Here is a 26,174-nt window from a genome sequence, read left to right as displayed (position 1 = left end):
TTCTTTGGAGTGCTTCCAGAATTAGAATCACGTTCTCTTGTACTTGAAAAAAACTGATTATAGAGTACTGGTTTGTGAGTTATACATGACAAATATAATTGATTCTAGAGTATCGACTGTTCCAAAACGTATTGTGTATCTTGTTTGATGCTGAAATCCCATCATAGTTGATTGTTTTCTTAAGATAAACCTTAGATCCAACTTCCTAACTAATAGATCTAAAATCTTTCTAGCCAATAACAAAAAGAGAAACTGATTTGGAAGTGGAATCTGTCAAGAATTCTTGCTAACTATCGATGTAATTGCTTTTCTGAGAAAAAAGTCTCAAATATCTGGGCAGAGAAAGTAATGGGAAAAGATGAAGGATGGTTAGGTTCTTTTCTTGAAGAAAAAGGTAAAAGATACGGGACAAAAAAAAATGAAAACTAGCTTGGACATTCTTCTTCTTGATCTAAAAAATAGAATACACACAAAAAAAAAATTGGAAAAATCGTGCCGTGAGAGCGTTAAAGAACACAGCCTAAATTTAGCTAAAAACTGGAATGAGATTCATTCCAGCTCAACCCTAAAAGCGTGAATGATGGAAAACAAGGTCTATCTAAATTTGCATTGTCGATTTCCTAGTTGGTCTTTTCCTAAAAAAGACAACATTTCCACTGGTCCTTCCACCCCATTGAAGTTTAGTCGCAAGCTTCTCTTCCCCTATTCCAATCATCTGATCAAGGTGGCGTCCATGGCAATGGCCATACTTATAGTAGGATTGTCCAATCAAAGGATCCTATCACATCCACGTGGCAGTGGCCATACTTATACTCCCTGAATGCTTTGAGTATAACAAGCAGTAAGGTCAATGGAGTAAAGATGAGAGGAGACAGAATTTCAATTGCCATATTATGAACAGTAAATCCATTTTCACATCCTTGCCTATTTCTCTGAAAATTATTCTTTTCATATCTTCACCATCACTTGACTTGTTACCAGCAGAATTGGAAAAGAAGCAGAGAGGATTTCACAGATATAGGTGGTGGTTCTAAGAGCGTATGTTTATGTATAATCATTATAACATAAAAGGGTTGGACTGGAAGTTTTTGACAGGATTCTTGCATGGTGCAATTAATTTTATTAATTTTTTCATGGGATATGTTCTTTTGTTTTATCATTTGCAGATAATAGTTAGGATACTTTAAGGAATGAGGGAGTTAATAGCTTCCAAAGAGGCCATAATATCCCATTTTGCAAATAAGATTAGATTAAAACAATCTTAACTGCAAACAAGGACCAATTTTGGACACATTTAAAGAGGCCCTAGGTGATAGTGTTTTGGATAAGTAATAAAAAGGAAATGATAAATGAGCTCCATAATTTTAATAATGACACTCTTTATATATCTTTCTATATTGTAAACTTTTCTCCTTGGCCTTTAAAAGGCTGTTAAAACTTATCAAAATAGCTATGAACAGTCAATCAGGAAAATGGGAGTACTCCCACTATCCCCCAAAAGATAACAACAAAATATAACCGTCCCAAGGCAAACTGGAACAAATAGTGCTACCTCTCCCCGAGTTCAGACTTTCCATGGCTCATCTATGAAGAACCATCTCTTATGACCATTGACATTGGAGAAGTTTCTTGAGATGATCTTGTAGGAGACGATAGACTTGGGTTAGGTGGCATTTGTATGTTCTCAAGGCTTCCTACTAGCATCTCCACCACCATGTTCATCGAAGGTCGATTCTTCGGATTAGTCTGTATACACCACAAACCAACTAAAATCATCTTCCTTGCAGTTTTCTCTTCTTCTGGTGTAACTCCATCTAGTCCTAGATCTCCGTTTAAATCTATGCGCTTGTATATCCAATGAGGAAAATATATTTCACTAATATTCTCCACTCCGGCATCAATGTTCTTTCTCCCTCCTACCATTTCTAGAACCATCATTCCATAGCTATAAACATCAGACTTGGGAGATACTCCTCCAATATTTCTGCAGACTATCTCAGGAGCAGTATATCCAAAAGTTCCTCGCCCACCCAACAGTGATACAGTGCTGTCTTTCGTTGGGCATAGCTTAGCTAGTCCAAAATCTGAGATTTTAGGACAGAAGTCTTGGTCTAGAAGAATGTTATGAGGTTTGATGTCCAAATGCAAAATGCGTGTGCTACAACCACGGTGTAAGTACTCAAGTCCTCGAGCAATTCCAACCGCAATTTGGTATAATTTTTCCCATCCCAGGTGATCTGCTTTTCCTGGTTTCTCAGCGTAGATGAACTTCTCGAGAGATCCATTCGGCATAAACTCATAGATAAGTGCTCTCTTCAAACCCTTGGAGCAAAATCCTAAAAGACTGACAACGTTAATATGATAAGTCCTACCGATACTTGCAACCTCGTTGATGAATTCTTCTCCATTTCCCTTGGACTCAGTCAAGACCTTCACAGCAACTAGACGACCATCATGAAGCTTGCCTTTAAAAACACTACCATATCCGCCTTGGCCTACTTTTTCTATGAAGGAATTGGTCATCTTCTTGATATCTGAATACGCATATCTTCGTGGAACGAGCGATCCATAGTCCTGTAGAAATGCCTCCACAATGTGAGTGTTACTTGCTTCCACATTGTGAGTGTCACTTGTTTTCTTCTTACAAAATAAGATTAGGCTGAAAGGGAGGCATATCAGAAGGAAGCCCCCAATTCCTGTGGCTACACCTGAAAAAAGGGGGGAAGTGTGTTAGATACTGTTTTCAACCTGAATATACTGCAATATGCATGCTGCTAATTGCTCTCTTACATTACCCTTGAATGCCATGGCCTGCTAAACCATGTTTTCTTTAAGGGTACGTTTGGGGATCCAACCCGATTGATTTTGGGTTCAATTTGTGAGGAAACAAGCATTAAAGTTTATACACAATTTGGACCCAAAATACAATTAAGGTTACACGCCCAAACATACCCATGGAAGTTTTCAGATTGCTATTTAACAAAAGGCAATTGGGTTCCATTCCCAAATCCACATGTGAAAGGCCAGCAGGTTGTAATGTGGGTGTACACACCTTAATTTTAATTTTAAAGTGAAGCACTAAATTTAGAATTTCATGGGCGGCAAGCAGAATGCATTGAATAAGATTTTGTAACCAATTTAAATTACCTACATGACACATAAAATTAGTTGCACTGTTTATCAATGACACACCACACAAAAATTGAATCCATCATTCCTGAACATCCGATATTAAACGAATTTTTTCATTTGATTGGTTAATTGCCTGTTTCTGTTTTCTATCTGAACAACTTTTGGTCACTAAATGGGTGGGGAATCTCACAGGACTAATGCAACTTTCACTTTCTTGTTCTTTCTCAAATGGATGAAGTATTTGGATCATCGTTCTCCAGTGCCACATTAATGATTTATATGGGCATGGTATGTGTTAGAATGGTTAAGGCAAGAAGAGGAAAGAAGAAGAGTGAATGGAGAAGATGGTGCGTCTCTACTAGGGAGCTCACATGTAATATGATGTACATATAGAGCCCAAAGAAGGGTTACATGTGTAAAGAAAATAATACCCTCAACACAACAGGTGATAACCAAAATACTCTTCAACATTCACCCAAGTTGGAGTGTATATACCTTACAACTCCACACTCCAGCTTGTTACAAAGAAAACTACAATTCCCTTGAACATAAAAAAACTATAATACTCATAAAACAAAAAATATAGGGCGATGATATTTTCACCCCCCCTGCAGTACGCATGCACCCCCTTTTTAACGTGATTTGACGTCAAAAAGCGTTAAAGTTGCCCACTGACATCAAATCACGTTATAGGGGGGGGGGGGGGGGGGAGAAAGGGGGGGGCATACGTACTACAGGAGGGTGAAAATATCATCTCCCAAAATATAATCCCACACACAAGCCAGCTTGGTACAACACTGCCCCTCAAGATGGAGTGGTGAATACAGAATGAAAAACATAATAAAAAAGGGCAGTGGCCACAATGAGTACAACAGAGTGATCAACAGCCAGAAGAACATCGGTCTCCCCCTGAGTCAGAACAACGACTAACAAATTTGCATATCAACAACGACCGAACGGAGGGACCTCAGCAGGGAATCAGTAACGAACCACCAACAAATAAGTACCCCAAAGGGGCTCTCAACCAATGATGGCGAAGTACCACGAGGAGACATCAACTGAACAGCACACGCCAATAGAAGAAGCCTAACCAAAACCAACAACAGGGCGATAGAAAATCAGCCCACAATAACAACTAACCAACGACGGCCAAACAACACGTCGCCTAGGGAAACAACCAACCAACGACGGCCACACAGCACGTCGTCTGGGAGAAACAACAACATGGCCGAAAGCAACACTAACGACTTGGTAAAAAGGAGGGCTTAATTTCTTGGAGGCTACAAGGTGATTCAAGCTTCTACTATGAGCTTCCTTAGCAAGGATGAAGAGGGATGGGGATAGGGGCTCTCGTTTATAAATAGCATTAGAGGCATTAAAAAATGGTGCGTAGTCAAAATCACCGATGGTCTCTTCAAGTTCCTTATAGGTGAAAACATGGGTACAGAAGAAGTTGTTGTCACACATCTCAAGATCATGTTTGGATGTGTGTGTGTGCGGGAGACGATGGTTGAAGATTTTCTATGGGAGACGATGGTTGATGAAGTGGAACGGAGGTTTTTCTGATGATACCAAAAAAGAATGGAGGTGCTAATGTGTACTAGGAGGGTTCAAATGGTTAATCCTGAAAGAGGGATATTGCTTGGAACTAGTGTTTAATCTAATCCAATATGCAGTGGTGCATAATGTGTGTCTTTAGAGGCTAAGGGGACCTTTGAAAATTGTGCCTTTCTTTTATCTCCAACTATACATGGCACATGTATACTGATTGAAACTAATCTAGATGAGGTTACTTTCATGGACTAGACAAAGCCAAAATTTACAGCCAAACCATTCAATTCAATCAATGAATTTTTCCCGCTGAATGTAAACCTTTGGGAATTCATGTTGAAACCTTTTGATGATTAGGTTAAAAACATCCATTTGGCACACGATTTTGAATTGGGTCCATTCAAATGAGGCACATCTATTGACTAGTTCACATTTGGTGGAAATTTAGGTGGTTCGGCGGAACAACAAATCAGACTATGACAAATTAATAGATGTATTTGTCACCCCTTATTTTGATAGAAGATTCAGGTCTGAAGAACATTTTTAGAGTAGAAATTTAAAAATAAGAATCATGACTTTCAATTAGTAAGAAAATAAAGTCACTAATCAAAAGTAACATCCATAGTTTTAAATTTCCCAGAAATTTCTCCGAAACAACCGGAATGTTTCCATCTCCACCGTAACGAAATTTACATGAATTCCTTCCACGTCAATATTTCCCTAAAATTTCGACCAAAATTCTCGAAATGCGACTAAAATTCTTGAAATTATACTGGAATTCCTAAAATTTGACTGAAATGGTCGGAACGATAAAAAAAATGGAAAGGTTTTATGATTTTCATTTTATTTCACTTCATTAATGTAGAGAATGATATTTGATAGGAAACATCATTTAACTGCAAAATAGACGTGGATTCAGAGGAGGCCAGAACTTCAAAAAAGGAGAAGGAGGTTGAGTCAAATGAGTTTGATGAGCTGCTGTCAATGGGTGATGTGTTTGGAATTGGTTATGACGAAAACTTAGTAGTGACGAGGAAAATGTTCCCTAGTATGGAAGAAAGGGACTGGCGGGAGAAAAAGGAAAAAGAAAAAGTGGATGGAGACGGGTGCAGAGAGTTGAATACTCTCAAGAAGTAGTAGTTCGGCCCTCCTTCTGTACATGGTTTGTGTTTAGGGCTTTTGTTTTAGGGTAGCTTCTTTTCTTTTCTTTTTTCAGTCTTAGGTGGAAATTTTGGTATGGTAACAAGAGCTGCCACTAACAATTAGCGGATGTTTTGAATCTGTTGCATTAAGACTGTTGCTGCCGTTAGCGGATAAAGGTATGGCTCTAGAGTTTAGTTGGAAGATAATCTTGGTTGCACTATCAGTTTCTCTAAGCAGGATAGGTTGAAAGGAGGGTTGTATTCTTTGGATGTTCGGGTGAGGTTTGTTGGTGATGATCATAGGTATGGGAGAGCGGTTGTTTCGATGGTAGGTTGTCTGTTTAATGGAGTTATTAAAAATTTTCAAGAGAGACCATGGGAGCAAATTAAACGATGAAGATCCTCGTTAAGCTTGAGAGACTTTTTGTCTTTTGCTTTTTGTAGCATTTTATTATGGTAGTCTCTTAAATGAAATGATTGTTTGGGTTCATTTATCAAAATTTCTCCGAAGGAAGTATGAGAGTGAATGAAATGAGGTAGATCTTCACAAAGCTTCAAATACTTTGGCCTTCGCTTATTAGGGCATTGATTTGATCACGGAAGCAGTGGAGCATATGAAACAAAGTAGATTCCCATCAGCTTGACAGACCCTGGCCTTCGCTTTTGGTGGCATCTTTTTGTTGAGACCATTACATGTCCTCGGGGAGTCTGGAGTTAAGAAGGAATGATAGTTGGTTTGCTGGGAAGCTTGTAGCTTTGTTTATTTAGATGGTTTTTGCAGGGAAAATGGAAGGATTGAATAGTTATCTTTATTATGATGAAATTGTAAGTAGCTTCTAGCTTTGTTCTACCTTATGGTTCAGGAGTATGCTCTTGGCCATATATGCTATGTAAATGCAAGCTGGGACCTCTGGTCCCCAATGTAATTCTCACAGTATAAATATACTTTTGTCAACTTTTTTTTTAAAAAAGAGTTGGGATCCTCAGAGGGGGGCCAGTATTTGTACTTTCTTATACTTAATTACATTGTACTTCTTTATTGATTTTATTATTCCAGACTACGCGAGCCTTGGTGCAACGGTAAGGTTGCTCCATTGTGACCTGGTGGTCATGGGTTCGAGTCACGGAAACAGCCTCTCTGCAAAGCAGTGGTAAGGGTTGGTGCAACGGTAAGGTTGCTCCATTGTGACCTGGTGGCCATGGGTTCGAGTCACGGAAACAGCCTCTCTGCAATGCAGTGGTAAGGCTGCGTACATCTAGCCCTCCCCAGACCCCGCAATGGCGGAATCCTGCACTGGGCTGCCTGTAATGCGCCCTTGGACAGCTGCCAGTCCCCAATTCAATATCGATGAGGGTTATGGAATGTTCTACGTAATTGATGTCTTCCACGTAGTAATCATGGTTGAGGAGATTAAGAACAGTTCTTGAACCATCACAGGTGAGGCCAAGGTTTGGGTAACCACAGTATATTGGTTGCTTCCATTGTTGTGCCAGAAAGGATAGCTTATGTCTACGCCTCCGCCGCAGCTGTAAGGAGTGCTGCACTAAAGGTAATCTATTGAGTCCCTGGAGGCAAAGGGGAGGAGGAGGAGGAGGAAGACGAGTTGGGGAGATTCAGACATGGAAGAGAACATGGTTTGGAGGAGGGAGAGATGTTCAGAGTTGGGAAATATATTTTGTTTTGTGATCTGGTCAATGCCATAAAACAAAGTAGAAGCCTATGGGCGGTGTATTTGATATAATATTTGAGAAAAAAGTTGGAAATGATATTTCCACTCCGCTTTCTAGTATTTTAAAATGGGGATGGAAGTATCATTTTCTAGGAAGCTTACCCGGACCCACTTGTACGGACGGTGAAGGGGATGCCGTCCGTTGATTTGGTCATGTGGTGTGGGTCCCATTATTGTTTGCTATGATTGGATGATCTTAATCTTAGCCCTCTTAGCCCTTTGATCCAAGGATATTCTTGGAAGGTTTTGAGGAAAAAAAAAATTATCTTACAGATGGGATCTCCTTTAAGAATGTAGCGAAAACTAATTTAAAACGGGTGGGGTTGGAAAGTCAGATCAAAATTCATCAAAGACACCCCCTGACAATTTCTTCGTTCTTGTCCATCCCGTCACGTAACAAGAATTATTGGTGTCATTGATGAATTTGAAAAGTCAAGGTTATCGTTGAAAATGTCAGAAAGTTGAGGGGGTGTATCTATATTTTTCCGACGGCACCAAAAAAGAACTATAATACATACTAGGAGGGCCCCAGCTCCGGTTACTACACCTGAAAGAGGAGAGATGATACTTAGAACCATTGTTTAATAGGTGTATTTGTCACCCTTTAATAGAGAAAAATTAAAGAATTGAATCACAATATTTCAATTACCAAGAAAATGAAGCTACTGATCAAAAGTAACAATTATTTTAGTGGGGAACCATGAGGTTGACAGTATGGTTCGTAGGTTGTGGAGGGGAAAACAGAAGCAAATGGAAAATTAGGATATAAGCAGTAGAATACCTATAATGGTGTTGGTGTTGGTTTTTCGCTTCCCTCCGCTCGCTGCAGCTGCACAATCAGCATGTAAAGAAGATTAGTAGAAAACCAAATCATGACTGAAATCTGGACCTCCTAGAAAGTTATAACATCTAAACTTGTTTTACTAAAACAAAAGAAGAGATCACAGAAAACAATCAACAGAGGCAATTGTGAATCCTGTCGAAACTGTCGTTCTGACCGTTTTATATTATAATGATTATACATAAGCATATGCTCTTAGAAAAACCATCTATAACTATAAAATCTCCTTTTGCGTTTTTCCAATTCTGCTGGTAACTAGTGATGGTGTATATATGAGAATCATATTTTGCAGAGAAATAGGCAAGGATGTGAAAATGGTTTTACTGATCATCATATGGCAACTGAAACTCTGTCTCCTCTAATATATACCTCCCTCTTGTGACACTTAAAAACATTCAGGGAGAAGAACCCATTGAATGGCAAAACTGAAAACCAATAGAGAAAAGTGGTCATCATCTGAAGTGGCAGTAACTCCATCATGGGAAGCTGGAAGACCTAGCTACACAGAAGACTATGATTTGGTGGAGTTTCTGCATGTAACATAGGTTGCAGCTTTTGCAATAAGAGAACATATAATTCCTTGCAGCAATCTCGAGGGAGCTTATAATGATGGTGCTTGCAATTGAAGATGAAGAGAAGTTGATATGTTTTTTTGGCCCCATGAAGGAAAAGATGAGGAAAATCTGATACGGATCTACCTTGAAAGATCCAGTGTCTTGTCATGTAACATGTATCATATAGAATTTTGTAAAGAAAGGCTAGTGTTTTAGAAGAGATGTAATTTCCTGGCATTTCATATGAATAAACTTGAATTTAATATCTATTGAGAAGATTAACTCTATACAAAATATGGAGGGACTGTCAGTTTCAAAAGCTTATCTACTGAGAAAGAAATATGGACCTCCTAGAACATTATAACTACTAAGCTTATTTAACTAAACCAAAATAAGTGATAACATAATTGAAACTACCAATTACTCCAAAAGCTTAAGCAGTTGGAGTACTTGGTACTTTCATATGGTATTTGAGCGAAAGGTCCTCGGCTCAACCTCCTTGATAGCAAAAAAATATACATGCAATGGCCAAACCCAAAAGAGGGCCCACATGTGCCATGTGTAGACCAACCCTAAAAAGAGAGACCACACTTGAGGGAGAGTGTTAAAGTATAAAAGATTAAATAACGCCTTCTCCAATGGCTTATGCTTTGGGAGTAATTCGTAGTTTCACACATGAAACAATAAAGAGAAGCAATTGCACCATGCCAAAATCCTTTCGAAACTGCTGTTCTGACCCTTCTATGTTATAGTAATTATACATAAGCACATGCTCTTAGAAGGACCATCTATAACGAAAAAATGCCATCTTCTTCTTTTTCAATTCTGCTGGAAACAAGTCAAGTGAAGGTGCAGATATGAGAAGCGTAATTGTCAGAGACATTGGCAAGGGTATGAAAAGGGGTTTACAGTTCATAATATGGCATATGAAATTATGTCTCTTCTCATCTATACTGCAACGACCTCCCTCTTTGTGACACTCAAAACATTCAGGAAGAAGACCCCATTTAAGAGCAAAACTGACAGCCATTAGAGAAAAGAGGCCATCATCTGATATGTATTGGTCAAAGAGTGGCGGTAACTCAGTCATGGGAAGGTGAAGGAGCTAACTACACAGAAGACACTGATGTGGTAAACTTTCTGCAGGTAATAGAGATTGTAGCTTTTGCAATGGGGGAATATAAAACTCCTCAAAGAAGACAACTATGAAGGTGTACCATTGTACAAGGTTCAAGAATAGCCTAAGACGCTCTCAAAGATACTTCTATACCCCAGTCAAGCTAGCCGATCACGTAACTCAAGAGTATTGAGCACTATGAACTCTTAGGACTAGTACTCTATTTTTTGTCTATCCCGAGTCTTTGAATCTCCCTCTCTCATGCATCTGAGTTAGGGATTGCGTCTTGTACTCATAAATGTAACATCTTTCTTTTTATCTAATAAACCGGTGGGGGTCCCTACCAGACACTAGCTTACTTATCAAAAAAGAAGAAGACAGATGAATTGAGTGGGGCCCAAAAGCTGAATCGTACCAGGAGACGATGCTGGTGTTGGGGTTGGACACGGGAAGAAGCGATGTGGTTGGTCACTGCAGAAACAGGTGGGTTCTTGAGCACGAGCTCCACCTGTTTTAGAAGCGCAGAACCCACCAGAGGTGAGGCAAGGGCTACAAAACTCACGCCCCGCTATCCATGTTACATTGAAATCCTCATTCAGAACATCGCCAAAACTCCTTTCTCTACTCTCCAAGCGATTCACACCTTTATTAGAAATCCAAAGGGAGCTAACATGGCAATCCATACGCCCCATCGACTCATCGATTCCACCCAACGTATAGTAGAAATAATTTTCAGGTTTTGCAAGGCATTGAATTTCATGGAATGCAGAGTTTTGAATCGGGGTTGAACAGTTACTGTATAAGCTGATCCTCTGATATTGGTTAGCCGGATAGTCGAATAATAAGATATCGAAGGTGCTGTTTTCTGGAAACAGAGGGCACTTCATTCCATTGAAATCTTTAACTGCAATCGTTAGGATTTGATACTTGTAATCGATCGCCTTCACTTGGTATATCCACAAACCAATCACTATCTCGGGAACATTGTTTTTGCAGGTGATTTCAAGCCCCTGATAGCTGCAAGTTAGAGGGCGATTATCAACGTGAAAAGGGTAATTAATATCAAGGGAGAAGGAATGTTGGATTTATTAATCCAAATTAAAGTTTCAGAATCAAGATTGGGCTAAGGCTTTAAAGTGGCTTTTCATATTCCTTGTTACTCCAAAAGTCATGCACAAAAGGACAAAAGAGTTGGCCTTTCTTGCTGACTCTTTGTATTCCATTTATGGTGACTCTTTGGTTTTCTTTTTTTTAGTTGAATGCCTTTAGTTCTCTCATTAAGGGTGATTCCATAAAAATTAAGAGACTCTTGGCTAACTTTTAATAAGAGAGAAAAAAGAGAATGAAAAGGTTCTACACCATTATTGTGGTGTGTGAAAGGAAAGCCAACCAAGAGTGTATCCCATATTTTGGTGTGAGATTAAGATCTTCACAAAAAGCCTCAAAGTGTTTTTGTAGAGCCTGATTTACTTAACTAGAGAGACTCGAAGCTTTGCCTTCAAAGTATTTGGTAGGTGCACACCAACACTTAGTTGTTGTTCCTGGAGACAGTTCAGTCGTCAAATCCTTGCACCGGAATAGGGCCGAATAACGTCTTAAGCGAAGCGTTCGAGGACGTACAGCAGCTCTACAGATATTGAGGATTATCTATTCTCTATTTGGTATTTCCATCTTTCTCTAAGATCATACTATTGCATTTTTCATTTTATAATTTTCCCCTATTTGCACCAACAATCTCAAGACGTTATTCACGTTATTCGTATAAGATGGATACTGCAAGATCTATGGGTATTGATGGTCTAAAGCTTGACAACTTTGACGGTTTTGATTTTAACGTTTGGCGTCAAAAAGTAACTTTTGGAATGCAACTTCTGAAAATTTACTATACTGTTCAAGATGAAAAACCAGATTTTGAAGAAGAGAACTCTAAGGAAGAGGCGGATTGGGATCGTGATGATGATTTCTATAGAAGTTATTTGCTCAACTGTTTGTCAGACCATCTTGCAGATGTTTATGGTCAAAACAAAACAGCTAAAGCAGTTTGGGACAATCTGGAGCAGCAATATAAAGATGAAGAGAATTTGTCCAAAACTCATCTTATTGACAAGTTTCTAGATATGAAATTTGAAGACGGGAAAGAGATTCTACCCCAAGTGAAGGAATTTGAAAAATGGTGTTGAAGCTTGAACATAAATCTATTAAGCTTAACAATGTTTTCATTGCTGGAGCTATTGTAAACAAGCTCCCTCCTTCCTGGTTATCTTTCTCTACGGACATGCGTTGAAGAAAGAAACAAGTTTCTCTTGATGATTTGAAGCGGTTCATTCATATTGAAAATGAAGCCCGAACCCGTTCTCAAATGGAGTTGCTTAAGAAGCAGAAGGCTACTGCCAACATGATAAAGGCAAAGCCAGAAAATAATAAAGGAAGGTATAATAAGAAAAAGAAAAAGAAAAAGTACAATCCTAAGAAGATGTGGAACAAGAAGAACCTTAGTGTTCAGAAAATAAAATTTAAGAAGAAAGGTCAATGCTTTAATTGTGGTGAGCAGGAACACTTCGCTAAGGATTGTAGGGCACCTCCAAAGGACAAAGAACTGAAGGAGTCACTTAATGTTGTCAGTGGAAATGAAAAGATTTCAGATTTTGTAGCAATAATCTCTCATGTGAAGGGTAATTCGGATGCTACTGATTGGTGAAGTCTACAATTATAACATGGGAGTTACTAGGGTCCATCGCAAAAGGCATTCCGCGGCTGGGTCTATCACATGATAGACCAGCCACTTTGTGAATGGAGACAAACTTTTGTCTCCATTCACAAGGTGGCTGGTGTGACATGACATGCGACAGACCAGCTGTGAAATGTCTTTTCCCATGGAGGCTAGGAATTACCTTATAACATTCTTACTAAAATTAAGAGACAAATAAACTACCAAACCCAATTGATTATTCATTTTTAAGAACAAAATAATTTGCAATTTGAAGTCTGAACATTGTTAGGGTTTTCATATAGCATTCCTCTTAACAATAATGGGATATGATTTATTCTCCCTTATTTTGATATTGGCACCTAATCTTTCTTTTATATTTCTCTCACGGGCGGTCACAGGTCTGAACAAGCTATAAAAAAAACTAATCACAAAAGCATGTAAAAAATACCAAGGCAGGCAAAAGGGTCTAGAAGAGCTGGAAATGTATGGTGGAGATGATTATTAACCATTTGTTAAATAGCAACTAGGAAGACTCTTCCGTGTCAAGGAACTTCCTAAAAGCCCTTCTTATCACGGCACTTACCTAATTTGTAACTAGGGATTTGCTGCGATGGACGGTAGCATGGGCGATGGACGGTAGCAGATCCCATGTAACTAATAACCATTTTAGTCACAATATTTTAACAAAATATACACCTAGTTTGGTGAGCACGGCATTTTGTTAGGGACAAGTTTGACAAAACCGTGTCTTAGTATGTTTGGGCTAGGAGGAGAAGATCAGGGATCACAAATCTGACCAACCCCAGAAAAAAGACCCACTGATACGACCACAAATCAACGGCCAACTTCCACAAGGAACCGGCAATCACCCAAGCATCTCAGTGATTACACATATTAGCAGTTATGGGAAGTTATATTACTTGTGGTCATAATTCCAATGGAAGTTATTTTCAGTTATCTTATTTTCTGTTTAAAGGGATGATGTATTCACATTTGAAACGGTAGAATAATTATCATAACTCTCAATTTCATCTTCTCCCACTTCCATTTTCTGGAGGACCTGTCCTCGAAAACAGGGATCTATCATTGGTGCTTTCATTGATTCTTCTCCCATCATGGCAGAAGGAACCCGCCTCCGCATACTCGACGAAACCGTCACCAACCACACCGATCAACTCGCCACCATAACGGAGCAATTAGCCGCACTGGTCACCACCGTCACATCCTTCGACGGAAAGTTGGAGCAACTCCGTCTAAACCGCCCTGAACCACGCACGCCCGACACTCAATCCACTCACACACCCAATTCCCGGTTCCTAAAGCTAGATTTTCCGCGATTTGACGGAATTGACCCGCTTGGCTGGATCTTCAAAGCCGAACAATTTTTTGGCTACCACAATACGCCCAGTGATCAACGACTCACAATCTCCTCATTCCACATGGATGGCGCAGCCCTTGCATGGTTTCAATGGTGCCATCGCAACCATCAATTTCAAACATGGGACGGATTCACCCGAGCGCTCGAAACACGGTTTGGCCCATCTCAATATGTCGACCACCAAGGCGCATTGTCGAAATTAACGCAAACTACAACTGTTCTTGCGTATATTACAGACTTTGAAACCTTAGCAAACCGTACTGATGGCCTACCACCATCCTTCATGCTTAGTTGCTTCATCTCTGGCCTCAAACCAGAAATTCGCCGCGAAGTCCAAGTATCCCAACCAACACACCTTGCACAGGCTATTGGCCTAGCAAAACTTCAGGCCGAAAAACTAAACGACATACATCGTTCATCGTTCCGACCCATACCTTCCACCCCATCCCCACAACCGCCACCACCAACTACATCAACATCAACCCGTTGTCCTATCCGCCGCCTTACACCAGCAGAAATGCAAACTCGACGGGAAAAAGGATTATGTTTCAACTGTGATGAAAAATTCTCCCGTAACCACCGTTGTAAGCCACAATTTCATCTCATGCTCGCCGATGAAACCGATGAAACGATTGATATGGCATACCCAAACACTGAACCCGGACTAGTGGTCCCTGAAGACAACCTTCTACTGGATACACCGGCAGAAATTTCTCTTAACGCATTCCAAGGGCAACCGTCCCCACGTACCCTCCGCTTCACCGGAAATCTACACGGAGAACACGTCCAAATTCTTGTCGATGGAGGAAGCACCCATAATTTCATCCAAGAACGCGTCGCTGCCCATCTAAAACTGCCATCCCACTCACACCCACCATTCTCCGTCACCGTTGGTAGTGGTGAAACCCTCACGTGCAAGGGACTGTGCAAAGATGTTCCACTTAAAATTGGAACAACTACCTTCCAAACAGACCTTTTCATCCTACCATTACATGGCACAGATGTTGTCCTCGGAGTTCAATGGTTAATACCATTGGGACCTGTTACCTTCGATTACCGCCACCTTTCCATGTCCTTTAAGTGGAACTCCACCAACGTCACTCTCTTTGGTGAACAACTACCAACAGTCCATTCCATTCAACCATCACAACTACAACGCTACTTTCGCACTTCCGCCGTAGCCTCATTGTATAACATCTGGCCAGTTCCCCCACAAAGGACACCTCCAACAACACATCCAGACTTACACCCAATACTAACCGAATACAGCTCTCTTTTCTCACCACCCCATGGCCTTCCTCCCACTCGCCAATGTGACCACCGCATCCACCTAACCCCTGGATCAGCCCCTGTAAACGTCCGACCCTACAAATATCCATATTACCAAAAACGCGAAATCGAGCTATTGGTTACAGAAATGCTAAAGGACGGTATCATACAACCAAGCACCAGCCCATTTAGTTCACCCGTCCTTCTTGTCAAAAAGAAAGATGGTACATGGCGATTTTGCGTCGACTACCGTGCACTCAATGCCGTAACAGTGAAGGACCGTTTCCCTATTCCGACAGTTGAGGAATTATTTGATGAATTACATGGTTCTCAATATTACTCAAAACTGGATCTCCGCTCCGGTTTCCACCAAATCCGTGTCCACCCTGCAAGCATACCAGCAACCGCATTTCGAACACACGACGGTCACTATGAATTTTTGGTCATGCCCTTTGGCCTAACCAATGCACCCTCTACCTTCCAAGCTGCCATGAACACCACATTCTCCCAGTTCCTTCGTAAGTTTGTCCTCGTCTTCTTTGATGACATCTTGATTTATAGCCCCACTTGGGAAGCCCACCTTGACCACCTCCGTCAAGTCCTCCAACTGCTCTATGTCAACCACTTCAACCTCAAACTCTCCAAATGTTGTTTCGGCGAACAGAAAATCGAATATCTTGGCCACATTATCGCAAGTCACGGTGTTGCCGTCGACCCTACAAAAATCCAAGCCATTACCCAATGACCACGTCCGACAACCATCAAACAACTCCGGAGCTTCCTCGGTCTAGCCGGCTACTATCGCCGTTTTGTCAAAAATTATGCCTCAATTGCAGCCCCTATAACCGACCTCCTCCGAAAGGATTCGTTTCATTGGTGTCCAGCCGCTGAGTCCGCATTCGAGTCTCTCCCTCACTACAACACCCATCCTACAACTCCCGGATTTCACCGAGACATTCATCGTCGACACGGATGCTTCCGGTAAAGCTATTGGCGCTGTTCTGTCCCAACAAGGCCATCCCATAGCCTTTTTCAGTAAGACACTCTCAACCCGCTTACAAGCATCATCAACATATGCACGGGAAATGTTTGCCATAACTGAATCAGTCCTTCGCTGGCGACACTACCTCCTTGGCCGCGATTTCCTCATCCGCTCGGACCACCGACCTCTCCAATATCTCATGACCCAGGCACTACAAACTCCAGAGCAACAATATTGGCTCCAAAAATTGGTGGGCTACAACTACAAAATAATTTACAAACCCGGCCGCGAAAATGTAGTGGCTGATGCCCTTTCTCGCTGCACCGATTCAGAACTGTTCGCGTTCACCATGCCATACACAAATATCATCCACAACATCCAAAAGGAAATTGTGAATGACCCTCATACCCAAAAACTCCTCGCCGAACTACAAGCGACCCCGGCCACAAACCCACATTACACTCTCAAGAACGGAGTCCTCTACTACAAAAACCGTGTCTACCTACCCCCAACATCATCTTTGAAGACTGTGGTTTTCAAGGAACTCCACTCTACACCATCAGGTGGTCATTCCGGATACACAAGAACATTGGCACGGATTCGACAAAGTTTTTATTGGCAAAGGATGCGGAAGGATATCCAATTTTGGGTCGGCGAATGCCTCATTTGTCAACAAAGCAAATACTCAACCCGCTCACCACAAGGTTTGTTACAACCGCTACCCATCCCTACACGTGTATGGGAGGATATAGCGATGGATTTCATCACCAACCTACCAACTTCAAATGGGAAAACAACCATCTTCGTAGTGGTGGACCGTCTAACAAAATATGCCCACTTCATGGAATTAGCCCCAAACTATACTGCAGCCAAAGTTGCAGACACGTTTATATCCAATGTGGCCAAATTACACGGGATACCTCGTAGCATCGTCAGCGACCGTGACCCACTGTTTCTCAGCTCTTTCTGGAAAGAGTTGTTCCACAAACAAGGCACGACACTTCGCATGAGCAGTGCCTACCATCCTCAGACAGACGGCCAAACAGAAGTCCTGAACCGTTGCCTGGAACAGTACCTACGAAGCTTATGCATGGATCATCCACGACAATGGACAAACTACCTCACTTGGGCGGAGTATTGGTACAACACCACACAACATTCAGCGATTGGTATGACGCCATTTGAGGCGGTATACGGCCGAGCACCACCAGCCATTCCAGACTACGTGCCATCAATTTCCGGGGAAAATGCAGTCGACAACGAATTACGCACAAGGGACGACATCCTCTGTCAACTCAAGCAAAACTTGGAACGTACCCAACATCGCATGAAGCAACAGGCCGATCAGCGAAGAACCGACAAACAATTCTCCATCGGTGACTGGGTTCTCGTCAAATTGCGACAATATCGCCAAATGTCTGTAGCAGGCCAGCGCTACAGCAAACTGTCAAAAAGATTCTATGGTCCGTACAAGGTAGACGCCAAAATTGGACCCGTCGCATACCGACTTCAACTACCAGAAGGATCCCGAATACACCCAGTATTCCACGTGTCATTGCTGAAAGAATTCCATGGAAATTATACAATTACAGCCTCACTCCCATACCAAACAAGGGACTTACCCCCGAACCTTGTCCACAAGGTTCCTTTCGATGGCGGGAGGGATGATACGACCACAAATCAACGGCCAACTTCCACAAGGAACCGGCAATCACCCAAGCATCTCAGTGATTACACATATTAGCAGTTATGGGAAGTTATATTACTTGTGGTCATAATTCCAATGGAAGTTATTTTCAGTTATCTTATTTTCTTTTAAAGGGATGATGTATTCACACTTGAAAGGGTAGAATAATTATCATAATTCTCAATTTCATCTTCTCCCACTTCCATTTTCTGGAGGACCTGTCCTCGAAAACAGGGATCTATCACCCACCCTGTGTGGCTTTGTGGTACAGCCGGGCCCACAGTCCTCAAAACGAACACGACTAACTTAAGACGTGTGGGTCCCACTGCAAGCCACCCAAACAACGGTGTTCTCCTTCTGATGTTTTGTTCAGACCCGTCTCACCATTAATTCCCCCAATTCATCTAACACCGGAAGAAAACCAAGCGCTAAAAAGTAAAAAAACGTACCGACGGGACAAGTTGTGGGGTGCGTTCCGTTCTGGCAAATGCAAAGAAAATCCTCATCGGTGGTGGTATTATAACCGCAATACCCCTGAGACTCTTCACAGTCCCAACAATTGATAAGCGGAATCCAATGCAACAGAAATCCCCGCTGCAAAGCAGTACCAAAATTCGCAATTCCGGTCAGCCCATTCCACACTGTCGCCATCACCGGAACCACCACGACCTCCTGGCAAAACCCACTCCAATCCAACCCCACCGGAACAATAGTCTGTAGAGCCACATACGACATTCGAGGTGCGTTCTCCAGACATGGCAGATTTTCTGCCGTAGGGAAAGGAATCAAAGTGCAATTGAAGAAGAAGGTAAGGTTCCAATCTTCCCTGCTGTATAACAAGGGCGTATTTTCAAGGGTGAAGTTGTAATGCGCCCTTGGACAGTTGCCTGTTGCCAATTCAATATCGACGAGGGTTATGTAATTTTCTACGTAATTGATGTCATCAACGTAGTAATCATGGTTGAGGAGATTAAGAACAGTTCTTGACCCATCACAGGTGAGGCCGAGGTTTGGGTAACCACAGTATTGGTATTGGTTGCTTCCATTGTTGTGCCAGAAAGGATAGCTTATGTTTACACCTCCGCCGCAGCTGAAGGAAGTGTTGCACTGAAGGTAATCTACTGAGTCCCCGCAGGCAGAGGTGAGGAGGAGGAGGAGGAGGAAGACGAGTTGGGAAGATTCAGACATGGAAGAGAACCTGGTTTGGAGGAGGAAGAGACGTTCAGAGTAGGGAGATATTCTTCGTTTTGTGATCTGGTCAAATGTCTTACAACAAAGTGGTGTTATAGGAATGGAAGTATCGTTTTCTGGGAAGCTTACCCATAACACATGATCAAAGGGTATAGATGTTGTAAGGTGATGACGTCCGTTGATTTTGGTCATGTGTTATGGGTACCATCCATTGTTGACCAGTCAACTATGATTGGAAATCTTAGCCCTCTGCGGAGATAAAATTTAATCTCCTTAAGAATGTGGCTAAAACTAAATTAAAACCGGTGGGGTTGGAACATCACATCATTATTTGTTTCTTATCGCCTACAATGCCCATCTAATCCCTTCTGTGTATGCGTCACTGGTGAGATTTCCAAACGGCCACGTGTCTCTTTCACTCTCCTACCAACGGCCACGCGTACAACAACCAAGCGTCTCTTTAATTCTCTCACGCCTACTTCATTTCTTTCCTAGCATTCTTGTCAGTCTCTTTTAATGGACAACGTGTCACTCAATTAACATTCTATAAGGGTGACCCTACTCTACTACGAGAAAAGTACGGAATGGGACACAAGTTTCGAGGAATTACGGATTACCTACCTTTTAAAACAAGAATGAAACACGGACTACTCTTCAAAATCAGGTGAGAAAATGGTCTTCTGAAATTGTCAGGACCAAGATGGAGTCCTCATATGTTGCTCCTCATCATTCACATTTTTCAGTATTTTACTATTTTCTTTTGAAGAGAAAATCTCTTGTATTTAATTCATCTCACCACATGTAAGTTTAGCGCATTGCAGGGTGATTCTTTCGGTTCGTCGTAATGAGTATTTGAACCAACAGAAGCTTGGGTTCGTTTGGATCCTGATCGTCGGAAATAACTGCAGACAGAATGATGCTTGACACGTCGTAAAAAAATTTTTCGAATGGTGACGCCTTTATTGACAGCTGGTTTGGGTCGGATTTGAAATTTCCTTTTGAATCCAGAGTCCCTTGGGTTCGTTTAAATCTTGGCCGTCACCAATATGCATAGACGGTCGGATCCACGACACGTGGACATCAATATGAAACGATGACGTCTTCTAATAATACGTCTTTCTGTATGAGATCCCGTCGGCGTACCCCATTATTTACTCCGGCGTACCTATTATTTCAGCCGGCGTACCCCTTAATATTCAGGCGGCCGGCGTACTCTATATTCCGGCGACGTACTTGATATCTTTGAACGATGGGTATTTCTTGAATCTGGCGTACTTGATAATTCAGTGGCATACTCTAGAATCCGGTTGCGTTCTCAGCCAAAAGAAACGTATTCAATAACGTTACCGTTATAAGCCAAAAGATAAGTGAAAAGATTCTAAGCCAAAAGAGACATCCAAGAACGTTACCGTTCTAAGTCAAAAGAGAAGTGAGAAAAGATTCTAATCCAAAAGAGACATATTCAATAACGTTACTATTATAAGCCAAAAGAGAAGTGAGGATCAAAAGAGAAGTTATTCTTCGGGTTCGTCCGTATACACCACAAACCAACTAAAATCATCTTCCTTGCAGTTTTCTCTTCTTATGCTGTAACTCCATCCAATCCTAGATCTTCATTTAAATCTAGGCGCCTGTATATCCACTGTTGGAAATATATTTCGCTAATATTCTCCACTCCGACATCAATGTTCTTTCTCCCTCCTGCCATTTCTAGAACCATCATTCCATAGCTATAAACATCAGACTTGGGAGATACTCCTCAAATGTTTCTGCAGACTATCTCAGGAGCAGTATATCCCAAAGTTCCTCGTGCACCCAACAATGATACGGTGCTGTCTTTCATTGGGTATAGCTTAGCTATTCAAAAATCTGAGATTTTAGGACAGAAATCTTGGTCTAGAAGAATGTTATGAGGTTTTATGTCCAAATGCAAAATGCATGTGTTACAACCACAGTGTAAGTACTTTAGTCCTCGAGCAATTCCTACCGCAATCTGGTATAATTTTTCCCATCCCTGGAGATCTGTTTTGCTTGGTTTCTCGGCGTAGATGAACTTCTCGAGAGAACCATTCGGCATGAACTCATAGATAAGTGCTCTCTTCGAACCCTCAGGGCAGAATCCTAAATGTCTGACAATGTTAACATGAGAAGTCCTACCGATACTTGCAACCTCTTGTATGAAATCTTCTCCATTACCCTTGGACTCACTCAAGACCTTCACAGCAACCAGACAGCCATCATGAAGCTTGCCTTTGAAAACACTACCATATCCGCCTTGGCCTACTTTTTCTCTGAAGGAAGTCGTCATCTTCTTGATTTCTGAATAAGCATATCTTCGTGGACCGAGAGATCCAAAGCCCCGTAGAAATGCCTCCACATTTTGAGTGTTATTTGTTCCCTCCTTACAAAAGAAGATTAGGTTGTAAATTGAGAATTTCATTCTTGAAAATAGGTTGAAAAGGAGGCATACCAGAAGGAAGTTCCCAACTCCTGTGATTACAACAATTACACCCGAGAAAGAGGAAATGGTGTTAGATATTGTGTTCCACCTGAATATACAACAGTGTGCATGACGCTAACCTCTCTCTTACATTACCCTTGAACGCCATGGTCCGCTAGTTTAAAAAACTTGTTTTCCTAAGGGTACGTTTGGGTGTCCACCCCAATTGCATCTGGGCTCAATTTGTGTGTTGGCCTTCTAAATTTGCACAGTTTATACACCAATTGGACCTAAAATACAATTTTGTTAGACACCCAAACAGACCTGTGGAATTTTTCAGATTGCTATTTAACACTCAATTTGCTCATAGAAAGGCAACCAAATCCATATTCCCAATCCACATGTGATGACCAGGAGGTTATAATTTGGGTGTACATCAAAACGCACCTTAATTTTATTTCTGAAGTGAAGAACTAAATTTAGAATTCATGGGCTGCTGGGAGAATACATTGAATAAGATCTTGTAACCAATTTAAATCACCCACATGGCACACAAAATGATCTCCACTGCTTATCAGTGACACCAAAAAAAAATTGAATCAATCAGGATCCTACCCATCCAATATTAAATAATTTTTTTTATGTTTGATTGGATAATTTGCCTACTTCTGTTTTCTAAATGGCTAACTTTTCGTCACTATATGTGTAGGGAATCTCACCGGACTTGTGCAACTTTCACTCACATTCTGGTTCGGACTTGGAGGATGAACTATTTGGATCATCGTTCTCGAGTGCCACGTTTATGAATTACGATTTAGATGGGCATCGTATGTGAGACCTACAACTGTATTATTCCATGGAGGATTCCTAGTGCCACTTTCTTTTAACCCTCCCATATTCTGTGTTTTCCATTCTCTGTTTTATCTCTGGGCCAATCTGAAATGCTTGAGTTGAAGCCAAGTACCACCGAATCAAGATATCTCGGTACAAAATCATTAACAAAACCAAATAATGGTGAATGACTTTACCCAACCATCATCTTGAATTATGATATAAGGACTTCAAATTCATCAAATTTATAGGACAGAAAATGAATTTGGCACTGTATTAAAAAATCCTACGATCATCCTAGTCCAATGGCTAGCCCCGATCAAATTGGATATCATTGAATGTCGATGGTGGGGGCGGAGGTTTTACTCCCTACTCTTCTGGAACTTTTCTATCTGTATTCTGTTCTGAACTCGAATCTGTGTTCAATACGATTGCAAACTTTCAAGCTATCCTCGGAAGTATCCAACTCGCCATAAACAAATTCCTGTTTCGTCTGATTTGGATTGAAAGTGGCTCTTTCTTACTGCTCAAGGTCCTTTTAATGTATTACAAAACCTCTGAACTATGCAACTATTGTGAGATCAAACTTTTCCCTTCTCATAGTCATAAACTTGAAAATATATCACATCTTCAAGGAAGGCGACCAAACCACAGAAAACAAAGGAGTTTCGTCTTTTCTACCAAGTAAACCAACCTTGGGTGGTAATTGTTAATCTTAACAGAACTGACCAGAGTTCAAATCTTGGGTGCGGATGTTCTCGGTTGTGAATTTAATCTCTAGTAAATAGGGAAATTGGTATTTATAATAACTGGTTGTTTGACATGGCATTAGAGCAAAGGTCCCGAGTTCAAGCCTTATCGATATTAAAATTCCACATGCAATGGCCAACCCAAAAAAGGAGGGCCACATGTGCCACGTGTAGGCCAACCTAAAGAAAGAGGCGCCACACGTGAGGGGTGTGTTAAAGTATAAAAGAATAAAATAACGCCTTCTCCAACAGCTTAAGCTGTTGTGGTACAACTCGGGTCGGGTTGGATAACCGAACCTGAGATAGCATTCCCTTAACCCTAACCTAATCCAACCCTACCCATGCCTCGGGTTGAGGATGGTCAACCATAACCCAACCCGCGTCTAAATCTCTCAACCCTAACCCAACCCATCTAACCCGAAATCAGGTCGTGTTGAGTCAGGTTGGGTTGCCAAGGCCTCAACCCTAACCCAACCCAAAATTAAGTCGGGTTGCCTTTTCCCAATCCAACCCAAACCGAGCCAAAATCGGGTTTGGGTTGAGCCCAACCCAAGTTGAACCCTACATGCACTATGCGTAAGTGGGCCCCGTAAGGATAATAAACACGGCTCCGAGTGAGAGGTAGCTCAGCCCTCAGCCGAGCAGTCGAATTGTCTGAGTTAAAAATCGGGGTTTTATTATAGTGGAAAGGGTAAAATCGTCATTGAACAAGCGACAAGATCACCGTCTCTCTCCCTTAAACGAGAAAGCCAGCTTGGCTTTTTTAAAGGACCGGCTCCAGCAAGACTCTAACCCGACACGTGGCAAAAGCAGATTTAAAAAATTTTAAAAACAAAAGAACAAAAAGAAAAGAAAAGCAATCTTTGAAGAACAAAGAACAACCGTGAAACCTTTGCAAGGAAGAAAACCCTATTCTCTCTTAAGAATGACAGAAAAATAGATTTTGAGAGAATGGAGACATTGCAGAAATTTAAGATCCTAGCAACGCAGTGCGCGGTTGCCGGAAGTCCAACAAGAAGCCCTAACACCAGCCCGGGATTCCAGCTCCGGCGCCGGAAAACCCTACGAATGCTTCTAATCCGCTCCGAAAGTAGCCGATTAGATTCCTCCGTTTTAGAGCGCGATCAGCAATTGATCGATCCGGATAAGGCTGAGAAGAAGAGACTTCTGAGCCACACATTGAAGGATCTGTTAGTTTCCACGCCGCCTTTCGAAGGTAAAAGCGGCGAGGTTACAAGAAATGGAGGAGGTAAACGCGACAGGTTTTTACCGGTGGTGATGAATCGGGCCGGATCCGGTTACGCGAGACCCATAACTGCCCGTTTAAGATATCGATTACTGAGGAGGGCTTGGCGACCAATGCTGGTCACGATTCCTGAGTAGAAAAAGGGAAGGAAGGGGGAGAAATAGGTACGGAATGAATAATATGTCGTAAAATATTATTTTACGACATATTTTTGTTGGTTCGGAAATTGAAATCTCAGGAGTAGTCTCTGATTGAATTTTCATGTTTGCTACTAACAGTGATGGGAACCCAGATTTCTCTCGGACGCCCAATTCGGCATCTGGAAAATCTTCGATGAGGAATTTGCTGTGGTTTTCTTCCGATACAATCTTCTGAATTCTATGTCTTTGTTTTTACCATCTACTCAAATTGTTGTATCTTTTGGAGCACTACTGTATTTTGATAATCACACTCCTCACTTTATTCAAAAGTACGGCCCATGCCGCACTATAGGATGATCCAACCCATCCATTAGATGAGCCACAGCCTGAGGGACTAAATAGGTTGTACCCCAAAAATTATTTCCATAGGTTGATCCTAACCCTCCGATCTATAGGATCAACTTTCTAACATTTAACATTAAGTCCCTCTACAACTACAAAGTTGTAGGTTTTTATGAGATCTTTTCAACAAGTATTTTTTCTTGAAAATCGGACAAGTGGGTAGAAAGTTATGGCAGTTTTAGTGGACTGTGTTTCTGGGTTCCCAAAACAATCAAAGTTAGTGAGTTCCAATGCAATTAATGTTATGTTAGTCCCTAAGTTAGCTAGTTGATGAGCTTGAATGAATTTCCTCTTGTTGTTTTTCATTTAAATAGATAGAAATCAGTTGTAGAAGGGGATTTTGGATTTTGATTAACTCATGTAATTGATGGAATATTAATTAGGTTGAGCTGTGTTCTTATTTATCTTCTTCTTCCCTCTTAAGCACCCGCATAATCAGGTATCAGAGCCAACGTTACTCTCTTGGACTAGCTTCAATTTAATTTTCATAGCGGCACGAAAAAGTAGAGGAATGCGTATTAACCAAATGATGGAAGATTTGAGAGATGATGAACTTCAAGCGCTTCGAAGACAAGTTGAGCAACTTACCATCCGACTTGAATGCCAAGAGGCTTGTAGTGAGCGTGGTAGATTAAGACGTGGAGGTTCTAGTGACGAGTCCGATGTGAATCTCTTCACCAATACTCATGAAGAGGCTAGTTTGGGAAGGTTCTATCGTGATTTCGACACCGTCAACATTGACTTGCCGGAGTTCCATGGTCGTCTACAACCCGAAGAGTTTTTTTAATGTCTTAGTGCCATTGAAAAGTTCTTCGATTATTAGGAGACACCCGAAAGCCAATGTGTAAAGCTTGTGGCTACAAGGCTTTGTGGCTATGCTTCAACATGGTGGGGTAAAGTTCAAGAGACGAGAATCCGCAAAGGAAAACTTAAGATTTGTTTTTAGGAGAAAATGAAGTCAAGGCTTAATGAGAAATTTCTTCCGTTGGATTTTTCCAAATTATCTTTTTTCAATTCAACAACTTACGCAAAGAATCCAAGAGTGTGTTGGACTAAACCGAAGAATTCTACAAACTCATGGC

General features: G+C 41.3%; 2 protein-coding genes and 1 pseudogene across 3 annotated transcripts; 1 reads left to right on the top strand and 2 right to left on the bottom strand.

Annotated features, from left to right (window-relative positions):
• Window positions 1-1,362: 1,362 nt before the first annotated feature.
• On the bottom strand, window positions 1,363-19,491 carry LOC143854207 (rust resistance kinase Lr10-like). Of its 2 annotated transcripts, none has more exons than XM_077364056.1 (3): window positions 18,543-19,491; window positions 8,337-8,384; window positions 1,363-2,708 (listed from the first exon to the last, which is right to left on the bottom strand). In XM_077364056.1, the coding sequence occupies exons 1-3, from the start codon at window positions 19,474-19,476 to the stop codon at window positions 1,585-1,587; spliced, it is 2,106 nt and encodes a 701-aa protein (XP_077220171.1). In that variant the 5' UTR covers window positions 19,477-19,491; the 3' UTR covers window positions 1,363-1,584. The 2 variants fall into 2 exon arrangements, with proteins under 2 accessions (XP_077220171.1, XP_077220172.1); XM_077364057.1 differs by lacking the exon at window positions 18,543-19,491 and adding an exon at window positions 10,483-11,315.
• Window positions 19,492-20,761: 1,270 nt separating this feature from the next.
• LOC143853741 (rust resistance kinase Lr10 pseudogene) lies at window positions 20,762-21,724 on the bottom strand (annotated as a pseudogene).
• A 2,450-nt stretch (window positions 21,725-24,174) lies between these two features.
• Window positions 24,175-25,496, top strand: LOC143854734 (50S ribosomal-like protein). The gene has a single exon (XM_077364838.1). The coding sequence runs from the start codon at window positions 24,256-24,258 to the stop codon at window positions 24,685-24,687; it is 432 nt and encodes a 143-aa protein (XP_077220953.1). The 5' UTR covers window positions 24,175-24,255; the 3' UTR covers window positions 24,688-25,496.
• The last annotated feature ends 678 nt before the right edge of the window (window positions 25,497-26,174 follow it).

This window comes from Tasmannia lanceolata, unplaced genomic scaffold (genome assembly GCF_043159265.1).
Source record: "Tasmannia lanceolata isolate RefF3 unplaced genomic scaffold, GAP_Taslan_0.1 ptg000020l, whole genome shotgun sequence".
Classification (NCBI taxonomy): domain Eukaryota; kingdom Viridiplantae; phylum Streptophyta; class Magnoliopsida; order Canellales; family Winteraceae; genus Tasmannia; species Tasmannia lanceolata.
Note: the sequence above shows the minus strand (reverse complement) of the source record. Positions and strands in the feature narration are given on the sequence as shown.

Bases quoted from the DNA above. Each gene is read 5' to 3' on its own strand.
- LOC143854207 (XM_077364056.1), bottom strand. From the start codon at position 19,476: ATGACCAAAATCAACGGACGTCATCACCTTACAACATCTATACCCTTT. The intron at 8,385-18,542 runs GTACGTTTTTTT...CTGATTGTGCAG, and splicing joins CCCCACAACTTGTCCCGTCG to CTGCAGCGAGCGGAGGGAAG. The intron at 2,709-8,336 runs GTATTCTACTGC...CCCTTTTTTCAG, and splicing joins CAACACCAACACCATTATAG to GTGTAGCCACAGGAATTGGG.
- LOC143854734 (XM_077364838.1), top strand. From the start codon at position 24,256: ATGGAGACATTGCAGAAATTTAAGATCCTAGCAACGCAGTGCGCGGTT.